Raw genomic sequence first — 16,046 nt, forward strand, 5'->3', positions numbered from 1 at the left:
CAACATTCTAATCTTCACTTTTATGTAAAAAACCATTCAGCTTAGGTTCAAAAAAGAAAACCAGAAAGAAAGAAAGAGCCACTACAGCCATTGCTTATATAATTTATTCACAATTGGTGTCTTTTCGTCTCAAATAAAGGTGATTTTGTAAATTGAAGAATAAAGTCACCCACAATATTTTCCGAAAAGAAAAAAAAAACTTTGTTGTCAAATAGATATGAAGTTGGATTCCTCTTGTAACAAAAAAAAATAGAGATATAAAGTTGCTTAAATAGTACACACTTTAATTAAACCGTGAATATTCCTGCTCGAATAATAATTCTCACGCAGACAACAACAATTCAGCTATGGAAACTTAGGTGTTTCCAACGTAAAGTCCGTCACATGATGCAAATTATGATTATTATTTAGTTATAATATCATATCATTGCTTATGTTATGAAATATATATAAGTTTGGTAAAGAGGGATATGAGGTAAAGCCAACCATTGAGTGAGTCATGGAAAAATCAAATTCTGTTATTACAGAATCCAACAACAACAACAACATCAAAACAGATGCAGACTCTGGTTTTGTACTTGAGGATGTTCCTCACCTTTCTGATTACATCCCTCATCTCCCTGTAATTCTCTAATTTCTGCTAGTCTTGTATATGGTTGATATATGATCAAATGAACTTGTGTTGTTTTAGTGGATTGATGCATTTATATTCATTACATGTGTTTGATTTTTCCTGTTTGCTTTCTTGTTGATTGATCATGATGCAGACATATCCTGACCCTTTACAAGACAATCCTTCCTATTCAGTTGTTAAGTAAGTTACTATGTACTTTTAAGTGTTAGTTTACTATTAGCGTGTAGGTTCTGGAGTTACTGTATTTTGTATTTTGGATTGTGTGCTTATAAGATTGTTAATTCAGTGATCAAGTTGGTTAATTTATGTTTCCACAGGCAGTACTATGTGAATGAGGATGATACAGTTGCGCAACAGGCTAGTAACTATTGACCTTTTGTTCTTTTGATTCTCATATCTCCCTAATAGCATGTTTGGACCGGCTTTTCTTTCTAACACTCAGAAACTACTTATAAAAGCTTCTGCCTATAATTGATTTTGGCTTTAAAATCAATTGTAAGAAAGATTTCTAAACATGCACTAAGACATAGTCTACCATTTGCACTTATTCTATCCAATAGTATGTTTTGTTTCACAATAAAAGACTCTAGAATCACTTCTGGTTAGAAGCTTCAAGTCTTAGCTTCGGCACAAACGCATGCTAGATTATGTGCAAATCGTAAAACCAAACATCTACTAAATTGTTCATAACTCATAAGAATCTATTTTTTTTTTGGGTGTAGATAGTGGTGCATAAAAATAGTTCCAGAGGAACCCATTTCCGGCGTGCCGGACCTGCTCAGAAGGTTTGCTTTTTTTTGGGGGTAGAAACTGATTTCTAAAGATGTAATTTATGGGGAGACAATAGTGATTTGAATGTTGTCCAGGTATATTTTGATTCAGAGGAAGTGTATGCTTGTATTGTCACATGTGGAGGTCTTTGTCCTGGTCTGAACACAGTGATAAGAGAAATAGTTTGTGGCTTGTACAATATGTATGGTGTGCACAGAGTTCAGGGAATAGAGGTACAATTTATGAACTAATCACCATATTTGTTTGAAAATTTTCACAAGTATTGGATAGTTTTTGGTGAAGGTGTTTCATCAAATTAAAATCTAGTGTGTGGTTAAATGCAGGGAGGGTATAGAGGTTTTTATTCAAGAAACACAGTTCCTTTAACACCAAAGGTTGTCAATGATATCCACAAACGTGGTGGAACCATTCTTGGGACATCATATGGAGGCCATGATACATCAAAGATTGTCGATAGCATTCAGGATAGGGGCATTAACCAGGTTTATATACTTGGAGGATATGGAACTCAAAAGGAGGCAGCTATGATTTTTGTGGTAATTAATTGATGCCATTTGAGTGCTGATACTCACTCTGCAGATCTTGGCATTTTGTTATGAGCTTATAAATAAGCGTTTATGTCATAAGGGCTCATTACCTTAACCGCTTAATTAAACTGTTTAACCAAACGCACCCTAGCTTGATGAGGTCATAGTAGATATTGTACAAGCATAAGATATGGTTACAAACTTTAGTGATAAGTTATCAACCATTTTGCATATAATTGCCAACAAGTTACAAGTGGTGTACTAATACACAATCTACTCAGTGGTAGATGTTAGAATTCTCCATAACTTTTTCCTGTGAAATCTGTACTCAGAAGGTTTAGTTATTTATGCAGGAAGTTAGAAGACGAGGCTTGAAAGTTGCAGTAGTTGGAATTCCAAAAACTATTGATAATGATATACCCGTAAGAATACACTGATTGTATATGTGAAAATCATATACATTTATATGCCATTTGAAAACACCTACTAATGTCATTACTATATGAATCAGGTTATTGATAAGTCAATAGGTTTCGACACTGCTGTTGAAGAGGCACAAAGGGCTATCGATTCTGCCCATGTGGAAGCAGAGAGCACTGAGAATGGTATTGGTGTTGTTAAGTTAATGGGGCGTTGCAGTGGTAAGCTCTATTCCTTCCTTTGGTAATTTACAACTTCAGCCTAATGCTATCATAATAATATAGTATAGATTAGAGAATGTACTTGTATGTATGCTGCTATGATAATTGTTTAGTGATACATGTTTGATTCAACTTGTGATTGGTTCAAGTGATACATGTTTGATTTATCTTAAGTAAGGTCACTAGGATCACGAGGTGGTAGATATTCTCAACTCAAGCCAATAGTGATAAAAGAGTCTATCTTAAATCCGTTTATTAGAGACCACTCACACATGAGTCACCCGAATATGTCCAGACCTGCAGATTACATACTCCAATGTCGAGTTCTCTGGGTGTGAGTGAATGTGTTAAGGTCTGACATTGACTAGATATGGCAAAATTAGTTCATATAAGAGCAATCATCACCTCTAAACTATAGCTTTTAGAAAATAGTTAGATCTAACCTGAATTATAAGAATATTGCATTCATGTCTGATCCTTTTCGTTCAATACAAGTCTATGGAAGGTCTAGTTTTGGTTTTCAGGTCAATACAAGAGACAATGTTCTTGTCATTCTTAATATTTGTTTTGTCTTGAATTAGTTGTTATGCTCACCATATGATGACATGTTGATGCAGGATTGATAGCCATGTATGCAACTCTAGCCAGCAGAGATGTGGACTGTTGCTTGATTCCAGAATCACACTTTTACCTTGAGGGTCCAGGTGGACTCTTTGAGTTTATTGAGAAAAGACTTAGAGAACAAGGGCACTTGGTTATAGTAATTGCTGAAGGTGCAGGACAAGAGCTTCTTCCTAACCACAACTCATCTAACATGAATAAGAGAGATGCTTCTCCAATGGAGTTACCTCATGATGTTGGTCTGTGGTTATCCCAACAAATTAAGGTTAAAACTCTGTAGGTTTAGCTTTACTATTGAGGTAGATGTGTTTCTTGTGGATTGTCTAAATGACTCGTGTGGGTTACTAACTCACAACTCAATAGATCAATATGATTTTTTATAAATAAATTAATAAATAAAATATAAAAATTTTAACTCACTTATCTTCAATGTGATTAAATGATGAGTTATTTAACTCAAACTTTCTTATGGGTCATTTAGACAACCTGTTTCTTGTAGTTAAATCATGAGCTTCTAAGGTAGACAATTATGAAGTTGGATAGCCCAAGAATCTATGGGAAAACCATGTGATTAAATGTAGAATTCATTGGGTATTTTCAAGTTAGCAACATAGACAGATATATGAAGCTATTAACAACTGTTATAGGTTATAAGATATTAAGCACCATAGCAATAGTATCAACAGTGGTCTAACTTGCTTTGGCTGCTTTTGAAATTCTGAATTTTTTTTTTCCAAATTCATAAGAACAAGTTCTGTATTTGAATGAATATATTTTCATACAGCTGAATTTTACACTTTGTTTTTACATTTAGAATATTTATTTCTGTTGCAGGATCACTTTGCAAAATGTCAAAAAATGACTATAAATCTCAAGTATATTGGTGAGCTCTCTCTATATATATAATATATAAATATATGTATATATTATTTTTATTTCAAATAGAAAAAACAAGTGAGAAATTATAATATTGTCCGACAGATCCTACTTACATGATCCGTGCTATTCCAAGTAATGCATCTGATAATGTGCATTGCACCCTCCTTGCCCAAAGTGCTGTTCATGGTGCAATGGCTGGATATACAGGCTTCACAGTGGGTCCAGTTAATGGCAGAAATTGTTACATCCCATTTCATGTAAGTTCTTGTCACTAGCAAAACCTGTTTGCTGTTGCACCAATTGTGTCTTGTTATCCACTTAACAGACCTCTGTTCAAGACATTCATAGGTTGCATAATGATCAAGCCAATTGCTTGGTGCTTATTTTGATCATTATGTCTACTCCTGAGCACGATGGAGCGTGTTAAAGCCTCATAATAAGTCCTTATAAATGAGGACAATCCTCACATTTAAGCTAGCTTTTGAGGATGAGCTAGGTTTAAGCCAAATCCAAGAATTGAACTATATAATCACTTCACACTAAGTAAAACTTTTTTTTTGTGCAGCTCATAAATGAGGGAGAAAAGAAGGTTGTGATAACCGACCGAATGTGGGCAAGGTTACTGGCTTCAACCCATCAGCCAAGCTTCCCGAATCCTCAAGATATCACAGGAGAAGCAGATGAAAGAACAGATCACCAAAAATGACTAAACAGGATAAAACCTTCAAAACATCTTTGATACCAAAAAGAAATTACATCTTAAATTCTAGTAATGATGATTTTGATATTGGTGGCTGAAGTTTACAACAGCAAATTTAACTTGCATGTAAGAGATAAGAATCATAAGTTAATTGACACAATAAAACCAAATCCATTGCATCTCATGCAGTACTTAAGCCATGATGATTACCTATATTTACAACCTGTTGAAGGGGGGAATTTGACATCATAGGTACCAAAAAAGAGAGATTTACACAACACTTGGAGCTTCTTTTAATTATCTCATCTGAACACAGTGTTAATAAACTCTTTCAGATTCCTGCAACATACAACTTGCATGTTTTCTATACCTACAGTTCCTAAAACTTTTTCAACTTGCTTCGGCACTACACACATTCTGTAACCCAGCTTTGCCACTGTGTGTATCCTTTTCTCAATTCTAGGAACCTGTATAAATTAATAAACAAACAAACTAGGCTTAGGCTTGATAAAATAAATAAATAACACAACAATTTGTCACATTTAGACTTCATAAATGAAAGAAAAGAGCAGTTCTTTGGGCCCAGCTTTAGCGGCAATTGGGTCCACAGTGCTGCAATCACAACCTCTCAAGGCATAGGTGAGGATGGGGCAACTAACTTCTCAAAATAATCACTTAAAGCAACAAAAAAAAAATTGTTTCATAATATATGCCCACAAGGAATTCGAAGGGATTAATTGATATTTTTCCATATAATGCCAGTATGAGAAAAATAAATGAAATAAAAATACACTTTAAAGGGTAAAATAGAAAAACAAATAATATGTTTTAAAAAGTTATCAATATTAATTGTATTTCGTAATTTGCGTATTTCTTCTCTTTCTAGAGAGCATTGTTGTTAATTGTGGAAAGCCAAAATCCCACCACACATGACAAATAATGGCGGAAATGAAGGTCATATGGCGGGATATCGGCCATGGCAGAAAGCCAAAAAAACCGCTACGGCGCTGCTATGGATATTTGATAACACTACTGGAGAGTTTTTTGAAACGGAGGTAGTACTTGACTTTGACGTATGAAGTTATGTTATTTCAGAACTAAAACCAATTAGTGCATGTTTGAAAAATCCTTCTACAATTGATTTGATACTAAGGCCAAAATCACTTCTGGAGAGAAGATGCTAGGTGCTAGAATTGATTTTGAGGAAAGATAAGCAAATGCAAGGAACACTGGTGTTTAATAAATTAATCTCTGCAGTAGTTTCATATCTATTTAGAAATATGAAAATGCCACAAAGACAACACATGAGATCTAACAAGCAACTGATCTGAAAATCTCACAAAGATCAGGCTTTTATAGCTGGATGTGCAAATTGGTATGATTAAGCCCTTCAATATAGCAGTCAGCACACCAGTATGCTATTGAAGACTCTTAATTGGCCTTTAAATATCATAGTAGCAAATAGCAACATTAAATATTAAAAAAAACATGCTCACCGTGCGAAGCTCTCCACTAAGGCCAATTTCACCAATGAACGCAATGTCCTTTGGCATAGGGAACTCCAAGAAACTGCGGGGTGGGGGGAGGAAAAAAGAAGTTATTTAACCAATGATATGAAAAATGAAAAATTGAGAATATTATACTGGCAAAGAAATCATTAGACATTGTCAGAACAAGGATGTTCAAATAAATTAGAACACACACCTGCTGCAAATTGCAGCTGCTAAATAAATTAGAACACAAACCTGCTGCAAATTGCAGCTGCTATTGCAAGATCTCCAGCAGTCTCACTCTCTTCCAATTTCATTCCACCAACAACATTTAAAAACAAAACCTGTTGTACAAAGGCAAGATAAGGAAATAAAATATAATACAAATATCAAAAAGGAAATACTTCCAACAGTTACATTATAAGCATTAAACAGACTTGGATGTGACAGAAAATGAGACAACTATTTTGGAAGATAAGAGAATTCACAAATGAACCATTACAGATTACAAAGACAAGCCAGAAGTGAATATTTATATTTGTTGTGGTTTGCACCTATCAAATGCCTTCTAAGTTCACTGAGCTATCTGCACACGTAAGTCTAAATTCTCAAACCAAAGATGCAGACCATGCTCATAAGTGTAAAATAGGATGGGTAAAGGATAAGCAATTAGAATTAGGAAAATTTATGGTATTACAGTAACAACCCCCCAGCTTACATTTTCTTGGAGATGGAGACCCGCTTGCTTTATAAGAACCTACAGTTCAATGAACAGAGCACTAATCAACTGAACAAATTTAAATCGCAGTAGATCATATATTTTAAACAAGAAAATAAATATCCCACACAAGCATCCATTTTCTCATTAAGATAGAGTAGAAAAAAATGGCCAACCAGTGCAATTATGAAAGGAAAGATAGTAAAAACATCAAAAATAACTTACACATTTGATCATATTAGCTCTATTTGTTTGGATCCCAACTAGCTGTGGAGATGATACAGAGGATTTTGGAAGGCAAAGTGCCTGCAAAATAAATTTGAAAACTAATCTATATAATATCTTTTAAAGGGTGTTGGAGTACAAATAATAAAGAGGAACTAGAAGAGTACAAGACACAGATGATGCAAATTCAGGTGTATTCAGAGATCTGTAAAATAGATACATGATGGTAACAGTGTGCTCAACTTGGTTTGAGGGGAATGGAGGGGAGGGATTTTTCTTAAACTTATCATCAGAGCCCTTTTTATTCCTACAGGAATATACTTTCCCTACTGAGGATTTAAATCATTCATAACCTGGTCACAATTTAAGCACAATTCAAATACTGGTAGAGGGTTGCATGACTTGCATCACTCATCTGCAAATCATTTTGTTAATGGGATGCACCACTCATCTGGTCTAGTTTTGCTGTGGGTGTATCCTTTAGGGGCAAAGTCAGAGAACACTCCCTCAGATGCCTCTAGTGAGCTTTTTATGGAGGTAAATTTATTTCCTGAGACACATTCAGGCTGTTTTGCATTGTCAAGGACTCTTCATTCTATATGTTGTGGGATTAAACTGTTTGCCCCTCACCAATTCCTTGCGGTTGATTTTCATTTAACTTCTCCATTCCAGCATGTTGATCCAAGTATCCTAGGCAAGCTGTTTATTCCCTTACTGTCTCTAGCCTTGGAAAATGCATTATCAGAATTACTTGTGTTGATTTGCAAACCATTTGATCCGGGAATTTTAGCTGAAAAGTCACTTGTGACTCATGAACCTCTACATGGCTTTCAAGCATACCACTTATGTGAGGTTCAACTGGTTCTCCATTTGTGGTTCTGTTTGGTGAAATTGGAACATCTTCTTCAACATGTCACTCTATGGCAAGGTCACTCTATTGGTGATGGATTTTTATGGCATAGCATTGTTGTGGACAAGTCCATTGGAACATCTTTGGCAGTTGGACGTGACTCTTGGTCTTATTTCTCTCAATCCCAACTCAAAATTCTTGAAATGGAATTGGACAAGACATGTTTGGCTTGGGACCCTTTGGTTTGCTTCAGGACAGAGTTCACTTCACAGACCTTGTACTCCTTTCATGGGCTTTGGACACATAGCACTACACTTCTTGAGTGGATTCTTATTATTGCTTGGATAGTCTATTTCTCATCCTTGAGGACAAGGATGTTTTCAAGAGGATGGTAATAGTAGAGGGTTGCATCCTTAATGGGCTTCTAAAGCTGCATCTCTTATGGGCCTAAAGTAACTAAGCCAATTATAATTAGTTATTACTATTTCTATGTTTATTTCTAGTTTGTTATTTAGATTCATGTTCTAGAATATTCTATTACTTAGGATTGTGCCACTTGTAAGGTCACCTTTCATCCCTTAGAGTGGATAGTTAGTATAAGTTGTATGGATTCCATTATGAAAGATTAACAAGAAATTTGGCAAAAGCCTTCATTTTATCTTCTTCTCTTAATTTTGTTTTCATTTTCTTTCTTTGATTTTGCTTGGTGGGGTTTCTCCCTACCAAATACCTAGATCACAAAATTTTAGTGATTGATTTATCTCAAAAGCTAAAAAGGAAATATAATCTTATTTTCAATGATAATATTAGATAAACAAACTTATAAATATCAACAGCGATAAAAGAAAATTACCTGAATTTCAATCACGAAAGCTCTTGAACCATCCATTATTACAGTAATAGCTAACCCAGCTAAAACATCAGAACCAGAGTCTTGTTCCGTGAGAAACATTTCACTGGCATTTGAAACCGCCCGGAATCCTAATTGTGACATCTCAAAAACTCCAAGCTGTTCACACAAGTCGAAGACAGCATGGATCAAACACCAATTTTTGAAGATCATCATAATTACAGATGGGGGTAAAGTAGAAACCCAAATACCACAAAGAAATTGAGATAATAGTACAAGAACTTCTTTAATCTCTATTTAGTTGAACTTGTTTACTCTTAGGTCAATGGGATATAATTTTCATTCGCAGAAGATACGTTTGGGACGGTTGTCAATACTGTATCTTAACACATTTAGATAAAATTCATATAAATTCATTAACTATCTGCATAATTAAATAAGTAGCAGCACAGTCAGCATAACTAGATAACTGCAAAATTTATATAAGTTCAGCAAATACAAGCAAAATGACCAACAAAATAAACACAGGCAAAACAAATATAGAAAAGTTCTATCAGAAAAAAGTTCACAAAGAGGTTCATTTTGTATCATACCTCATCAGTGGATCCAAATCGATTTTTTACTGCCCGAAGCATTCGATAGGTAGTGTACCTCTCACCCTGAGAATTAATATAAGCAATTGGCAAGGAGAAATTTGTAATGAAAACCAGTGATTTCAAGAACCAAACTATAAGTATTAGGCACATAAAATGCCAGGCAAACATAACACGAGATTTTAAAGTAATATCATAAAAAACAAATAGCAAGCCTATAAAAAAACAAATAGCAAATATTTATAGAAAATTTGAGTAGAGATAGCAATATCCATGTGCTGTAACCATAAAAAGTTTCTGGAAGGAATAAAAGAATTGTCACCAAACACCAATGACTATTTCTTCGCTGCTTGACCACCGCAAATAGGGCATTCTATGTGGCCTATGTTAGTGTTTTTCCATTTCATATCTTCCTCCTTTTACTTATTACAAATGTGACGTTTTACTATGGATCTTTTAATACTGTTTCATCATTACTTGAGGGAGCTTGCATCAAACATGGAAAGGCAGTTGAAAAAAGGTTGGTATTGAACAAAAGACAACTAAGTTTTCCTCAAACTTCCACAGTTAAATGCATGTTGCTCCCAAACATTAAGGTAGAATCTGCACTGAAAATCAACATGTGATTCGTCCACCATCCCCTTTCTAAAATTTTATTGTGATTTTGCAAATGCAAAACTGGAAATAGATACCCCTGGTCAAAACTTATTATCTTGCAATGCCACAATATAGTACTTTAAAGGTAGGATATAAAGGCTTCACAATCTAGGAACAGTCTTATATATCCAAAAGGGTAAGAGAGGCTACAAAAAAAAATGCCAAGTAAACTATAATGATAGGCAGTGGGCAAAAACATGTTTGTTAAATATTCAAAGAAGAGCAAGATAACAAGGTACGAACTTCCATATACAAAACAACATCAACAATATGCTCCAAGAGACGAGGCCCCGCTATATCCCCAGATTTTGTCACATGTCCAATCTGAAATTTGAAACAACAAGAAAAGTTTAAAAAAATATAAATTAACTTACGCACAAACAATACTAATCATATGAGCTTTTAGGATCATAAAGAGAGTATAAAAAGGCATTCCCATTTTTTCCAAAACAGCATATGAAAATAATTGTTGGCTGACTAAGGAGATTAAGCGAGGACTAGGACAACAAAGGAAATTCTCTGAGCTCAATGACAGCTTCCCCTAACAATAAGAATCCCTTTGTGCCGGACTCCTTTGCTGGCTCCAGAAAATCGCACAACTCCATCCAACATTCCTCTGACATTCTCTTATCAAATCAGTGAGACTCAATGGGAAAAAAAATCCTGTAATGGAAATTCAAGTTGAAGGTGTTCTTCAAGGTCACAAGCGTCATAGTGAATCCAAGGATTCCTCTGTTTTTCTCTCGAAATCGGATTGTGATCTTGGTGAAGTGAATCCAAGCTACACTGCATGGGAGGACAAGACTCCCTGCTTTACACATGGCTTCTCTTCCTTCCTCGTGCCCTTGCTTGTCACCATTCATGGCAAGTGTGAGATAGTGTTCATGAGTACTTTCACAATCTGACGCAGACTCGGTCATGGGCCTCACGGCAACTTCGACTTGAGTTGCAATCCATTTCCAAAGGAGGCCGCTTAATTTCTTAACTTCTCTCACCATTCAGGCCATTGTTGATGCACTTTCATCAATTGTGATGATGTGATCTGATTCCTCTTCGTGTGTGTTTTGACATTATCATTGAATCTCTTCCCGCCAAGTATGATCCTGATGTTGCAGCCATCAATTGAGAAATCTTACCTCCATGAGTGAGTCAGAGTCACAACTACTTGTGCTGAAGCTTGATTGGAGCATAACAAGAAGGATACCTTCGGATTGTTTTTCGTATCCCTCTCTTTTTATCTCTTCTCTTTCTCTCTTCTTGCTTATTTTTCAGTTTTAAATATTCAAAAATATAAAAATTACTCCTATCCTCCCCCTTTTACCTTATGGCTGCTTTTAGGATTTTTCAAATCCCAACACAAACTCAGGATGTTTGATAAATAGATGTTTGATAAATATAGTGTTGCTTCCCAACCCAGAGTTTGGAGGGGGCATGTCAGTGTATTAGTAGTGCCTCGGTTATATTGTGCTACACTAGTGACAGCTGAATGTCTTCAGTTCAATTAGTGAAATCAATTAACATATTCAGTTGTTCATTCTATATTCTATTAACTGCAGAAATGGATAAAACTCGCTATCTAAATATAATTCAAAAAAATTGATAGAGCATGCATGCTCACCAAAAGAACTGGGATGTTTGTTGTTTTTGCAAATCGCATCAAAGCCCAAGTACACTCCTTCACCTGTCACACACCTGTAAAAGTCATGTACCACAGAAACACCATTTGACTGAAAATAACAGTTATAGTTAATGGATTTTGACAGCTGTTGATTAAGGAGCAGATTAGAACAATAAGGTGGGGCAAGAGAAAGTAGATCATTCGTCTCAGCAACTAAATTAACCAATTAAATAATTTTAGCAACATAAAATTACTAATCATGAGTATATCCTTGTTTAAAAAAGCCTTTGTTTGACAACAACCAATACAAGAAAGACGAAGTTAGTGTGGAAAAAAAGTAGAGTTAATAAATATCAATAGATAAACTTCAAAAATATATCACCTGACATCATTTCAAAAATTCCAAGATGAAAACATAGCACACTGCAGCTAAAACATCCAACGTAAATTTAAAATATATTTAGGGTATGTTTAGGATGGAGAGTTTTGGAGGGAAAGTGAGGAGAGCGTAAATTTTTTACTGTTAATATGCATTCTCTAATTTGATAATTTTTTAACATGGAATAAATAAAATGATACTCCCTCTGTTACTTACGAACTGTCCAGAAATAGAAGAAACACATATTAAGAAATGCAATTAATTTTGTTAACTTTAAGAAAGATATTATTTGTTTTCCTATTTTACCCTTTAAAATGTATTTTATCTCTTCTAATTTATTCTTCTCACAAGGGCATTATATGAAAAAACATCCGTTAATGCTCTCTTGATATTCTTTTTTTTTTTGCTCCATCGGAAAACGCTCTCTTGATATTCTAAGTGGACAGATATATAAAAACAATTTTTATTAAGTTGACAGTTAATAAGGAATAGAGGTAGTAGATTAGCATAAATTTAATGTCCTAACTTTTGTTCATTTAGTAAACATTATATACCTCTCAATTTAAAAATAAAAAATTGCTCCCTCCCATTTTCTCCAAAACCCTCCAAACAAGCATACCCTTAGGGAATTAAATTTGGTGGACTGAAAACCTGCACAGGCCCTCCAGCACTAGCTGCTATTGCTTTCGAATAAACAGTTTGTATTGAATCAACAACCAGAGCACGCGGGGAAAGAGACTGTGCTTTCTTCAATAGATCCTGACATCATGGAGAAAACAATAAAAGATAAGACAATTAGTGAGACTTGATTATAATTAAAGCAATTAAGAGCAACGTTCTAAGTGAAACAAACTCCAGGATAGTTCAAAGACAATAACTTTTTGATGAAAATTCAAGTATTAAAATAAATAATAAAGCAGGAAAAATGGCAGCAGAAAAACCAATACAGAGAACCCAAGACAATACCTCAATATCAGTACTGGAATATAAATAAATATCAGATTTAATCCCAAGGCGATCTGCTCTGTGGCCAATTTGCTGAAGGCTCTGTGTCACATAAAAGAAATCATCATTCTCATCAATGGCATCCAAACGAAGGAGAAGATAGAAGGTCAGACCACAGAAATATTAAAAAGGCGTAGAAGAGCTTCGATCAGTTAGATACTTAGATTAATAGTGGGTTTTCATGGTTAGTGTTTTCAGTGAAGTGAATGTTTTCAACCTGAAATAGATCTAAAAGCATGTCAGAAACCGGTGAGAAAATGGGTCTTTCTGATTCAGGTCGCGAACCAAGATCCTATGTTCAAGATCATGATCCCAGTTGCGATGGTACCAATTTCTGATCTTACATGCGACCTTAATTGGAGAAGGCTTCTAGGCCGAGGCTCGTAGATCACGCAATCTTACTATCAACATGGTCATTTTGACAAAATGGCATGCTCTGAAGTTATTTGTGTGTGTGACAGAAGTTAAAAAGATTAAGAAAAAAAACTCCAATTACAAATTAAAAGAATCATATGACAATGAGCTTATTGATGGAAAGCATAATTTAAAACTATTTAGGGGTGTATTAAAAGCGAACCTCTTCACCAGAGACATATACAACTGGAGAAGCTTCACCACCCTTGTGCCCATCTGCTATCATTGCTGCCACCTTCCAATCCAATGTCACAATTAAACCAAGCACTAATGACCGTTGACAAATCCATAAAAAATGTTGATCATTGGACATTTAAATCCAGTTTCACCATCCAAATAAAATCCATACCTGCAACAACAATGTACTCTTCCCAACACCAGGATCACCGCTAACTAAAGTCAAAGAGCCTTCAAAACCACAATTATAGATAAAATTAAGAAAAAAATTCCATGAATAATCAAATTTGTTATGTGCCAAAACATCCAGCAAGCTGAATTAGGAAAGATTTTATAACTTTCCAGACGATCAGCTAGAAGTATTCAAGCACAGATTCAGTATATACAGTAGCTCTCAAATTTGTCCCATCCACAAAACAGACATTGCCAAGGCAGAAAATTTACTCAAAGCATTAGGCTTCATTAAATTAGAGTTCTGATAAATGCCCACAGTCATAGCAGATAAACTAAACTTGATGAAATTTATGAAGAATGGAATGTTTATACAATTCTTACCAGATGTATTTCTAACTTCTAAGTGAAAAAAAGTGTTAAATAATGCATCTGATAACTCTGGCCTGACTTATCCAACAAACCCCGACAAACATGGAGAAGGAAAAAGAAATACAATAATCTCAACAGCTACTGCTATATCACTATAGATAAGTAAGTTGGACTAAACCTGGTACAAGACCACCACCAAGCACTCTGGAAACTTCATCTCCAAAAGGACCAGACCTGATAACAAACAGAACTACAAAGTATAAAACTTGAGAACCACCACACAAGTTTTGTTGAAGATCAAATGCTCTGGCACACACCAAGTCCTTCTAGTTAACTCACTCACAAAAAGATGACAACTTTTTATAGAAACAATCTGTTAATAAGTAGAAATGTAGAATTATTAGTGTAGATTTTGATTACGCAGACATCGAACTGACTTCCCCAAATCAGAAAATACATTTTTTTTAATAAAAATTAAAAACAAATATAATTGTCTCTCCAACAGAGCATAGTATGATTGGATGTCAGTGCAAAATTGCAGTGGATCACAATTAAACCCTAATAAGCACTTGCAAACCTCAATGTTAGTTTTATTTATTTTAACTACTCCACAAAATTTGAATCAACACTTAGTTACAAACTACATAGAAAAGCTCCAAACCAAATACTACATGATCTGAAAAAATGGGAACTCACAAAGGAATTCTCCAATCCTGCTGATTAAATCCTCGGTTAACCTCGCCTAATTTCATGGGCCGCAACTGATCCGGTCTCTGCGGGAGCCACGAGCCCACAACATCAGCTAACCAATTTCTAGCCTTGTCATCAGCATCACCTAACTTGGGCTCATGAAACACTTTCATAGTGCCAACCATGTCGCACGAGGCGCAAGTCCCCCACCATTGCCCTGCTTCATGGCCACAGTTAATACAAACCCACTGAGTTTTCACCTTCCCAGATTTCCTCCCCACTCCTCCTCCACCCTGCACCTTCTTCACCCTCCCAGTTGGGGTTGGATTCTCCCGCGGAATGTCTTCTACTTCAGTGTCACTGTGATCACTTGGGGTTGGCTTTCCAACTTTGGCGTCACTGTGATCATTTGGTCTTTGCTGCGCAACTGGGGGGTCAAAAATGCCGCCGTAACTGCTCCAACCGGTGCCCTTATTGTCGGCGTCGCTGGTTGAAGAAAAGGGGTGGGAAAAGAGAGATGAAATGCAGCGTTTGGGGTGGAGGAGGTGGTGCTTGTGTTGGATGAAGATGGTTCTGAGGAGTCTCATGATATAGTGAAATTTGATGCTCACAACAAGATGAAGAAGAAGAAGAAGAAATCTGAACTTGAAAATTTGGTGTGCAGAGAAAACCCAAGTTGGTTTTGTCACATTTGCATAAACCCTCTGGTTACTGTTTCTAGGGTTTATGCCATGGCAGTGGACAAAATCAATCAGCAGGTTCTGCTCGGAAATGAACCGCGCCAGGGCTCCAAGAGTTCAAATTATAATTGTACGAGGCACGAGGTGTTCCACTTGTAGCCTGTTGTATTTAAATAGAATTTTGAGGGTGAAGTATGTTTTTTATTTTATAGAAAATCAGCAAATTTTTAATATACACGGGAGTGCTCTCATTTCTTTGTCAAAATATTCCCGGCGTGCGGCTCTCCTAGGGTTTGGGAAAAAGAGTCAACGTCAAGGGTTTAACACCAAAGTTGACGGCGGCGGTCAAGAACCACGACGGCA

At 35.6% G+C, this 16,046-nt stretch overlaps 3 protein-coding genes across 4 annotated transcripts; 2 read left to right on the plus strand and 1 right to left on the minus strand.

Annotated features, from left to right (window-relative positions):
* Nucleotides 1-286: 286 nt before the first annotated feature.
* Nucleotides 287-4,976, plus strand: LOC130748935 (ATP-dependent 6-phosphofructokinase 6-like). Its single transcript, XM_057602184.1, has 12 exons — nt 287-622; nt 768-814; nt 952-991; nt 1,357-1,419; nt 1,501-1,638; nt 1,750-1,962; nt 2,307-2,375; nt 2,465-2,594; nt 3,212-3,480; nt 4,050-4,098; nt 4,197-4,351; nt 4,660-4,976. Exons 1-12 carry the CDS (start codon nt 500-502, stop codon nt 4,798-4,800), a joined length of 1,437 nt encoding a protein of 478 aa, XP_057458167.1. The 5' UTR covers nt 287-499; the 3' UTR covers nt 4,801-4,976.
* LOC130748934 (uncharacterized) lies at nt 4,942-15,816 on the minus strand. Of its 2 annotated transcripts, none has more exons than XM_057602183.1 (15): nt 15,010-15,816; nt 14,492-14,547; nt 13,943-14,001; nt 13,757-13,828; nt 13,141-13,221; nt 12,826-12,933; nt 11,796-11,858; nt 10,421-10,501; nt 9,521-9,586; nt 8,931-9,086; nt 7,228-7,308; nt 7,003-7,041; nt 6,540-6,628; nt 6,291-6,363; nt 4,942-5,261 (listed from the first exon to the last, which is right to left on the minus strand). In XM_057602183.1, exons 1-15 carry the CDS (start codon nt 15,588-15,590, stop codon nt 5,097-5,099), a joined length of 1,770 nt encoding a protein of 589 aa, XP_057458166.1. In that variant the 5' UTR covers nt 15,591-15,816; the 3' UTR covers nt 4,942-5,096. The 2 variants fall into 2 exon arrangements, 1 of the variants encoding a protein (XP_057458166.1); XR_009022801.1 differs by having other exon boundaries at nt 5,198-5,261; nt 6,499-6,628.
* On the plus strand, nt 7,296-8,717 carry LOC130748936 (uncharacterized). The gene is made up of 2 exons (XM_057602185.1): nt 7,296-7,764; nt 7,900-8,717. Exons 1-2 carry the CDS (start codon nt 7,666-7,668, stop codon nt 8,470-8,472), a joined length of 672 nt encoding a protein of 223 aa, XP_057458168.1. The 5' UTR covers nt 7,296-7,665; the 3' UTR covers nt 8,473-8,717.
* Nucleotides 15,817-16,046: the final 230 nt, after the last annotated feature.

The sequence above is a fragment of the Lotus japonicus genome, chromosome 3 (assembly GCF_012489685.1).
Source record: "Lotus japonicus ecotype B-129 chromosome 3, LjGifu_v1.2".
NCBI lineage: Eukaryota > Viridiplantae > Streptophyta > Magnoliopsida > Fabales > Fabaceae > Lotus > Lotus japonicus.

Coding starts and splice junctions, on each gene's coding strand:
- LOC130748934 (XM_057602183.1), bottom strand. CDS start 15,590: ATGAGACTCCTCAGAACCATCTTCATCCAACACAAGCACCACCTCCTC. Junction 12,934..13,140: donor ATTCCAGTACTGATATTGAG/GTATTGTCTTGG, acceptor CCATGATGTCAG/GATCTATTGAAGAAAGCACA. Junction 10,502..11,795: donor CAAACATCCCAGTTCTTTTG/GTGAGCATGCAT, acceptor TTCAAATTTCAG/ATTGGACATGTGACAAAATC.
- LOC130748935 (XM_057602184.1), top strand. CDS start 500: ATGGAAAAATCAAATTCTGTTATTACAGAATCCAACAACAACAACAAC. Junction 992..1,356: donor ATGATACAGTTGCGCAACAG/GCTAGTAACTAT, acceptor TTTTGGGTGTAG/ATAGTGGTGCATAAAAATAG. Junction 1,963..2,306: donor AGGCAGCTATGATTTTTGTG/GTAATTAATTGA, acceptor TTATTTATGCAG/GAAGTTAGAAGACGAGGCTT.
- LOC130748936 (XM_057602185.1), top strand. CDS start 7,666: ATGCACCACTCATCTGGTCTAGTTTTGCTGTGGGTGTATCCTTTAGGG. Junction 7,765..7,899: donor CTAGTGAGCTTTTTATGGAG/GTAAATTTATTT, acceptor TCTCCATTCCAG/CATGTTGATCCAAGTATCCT.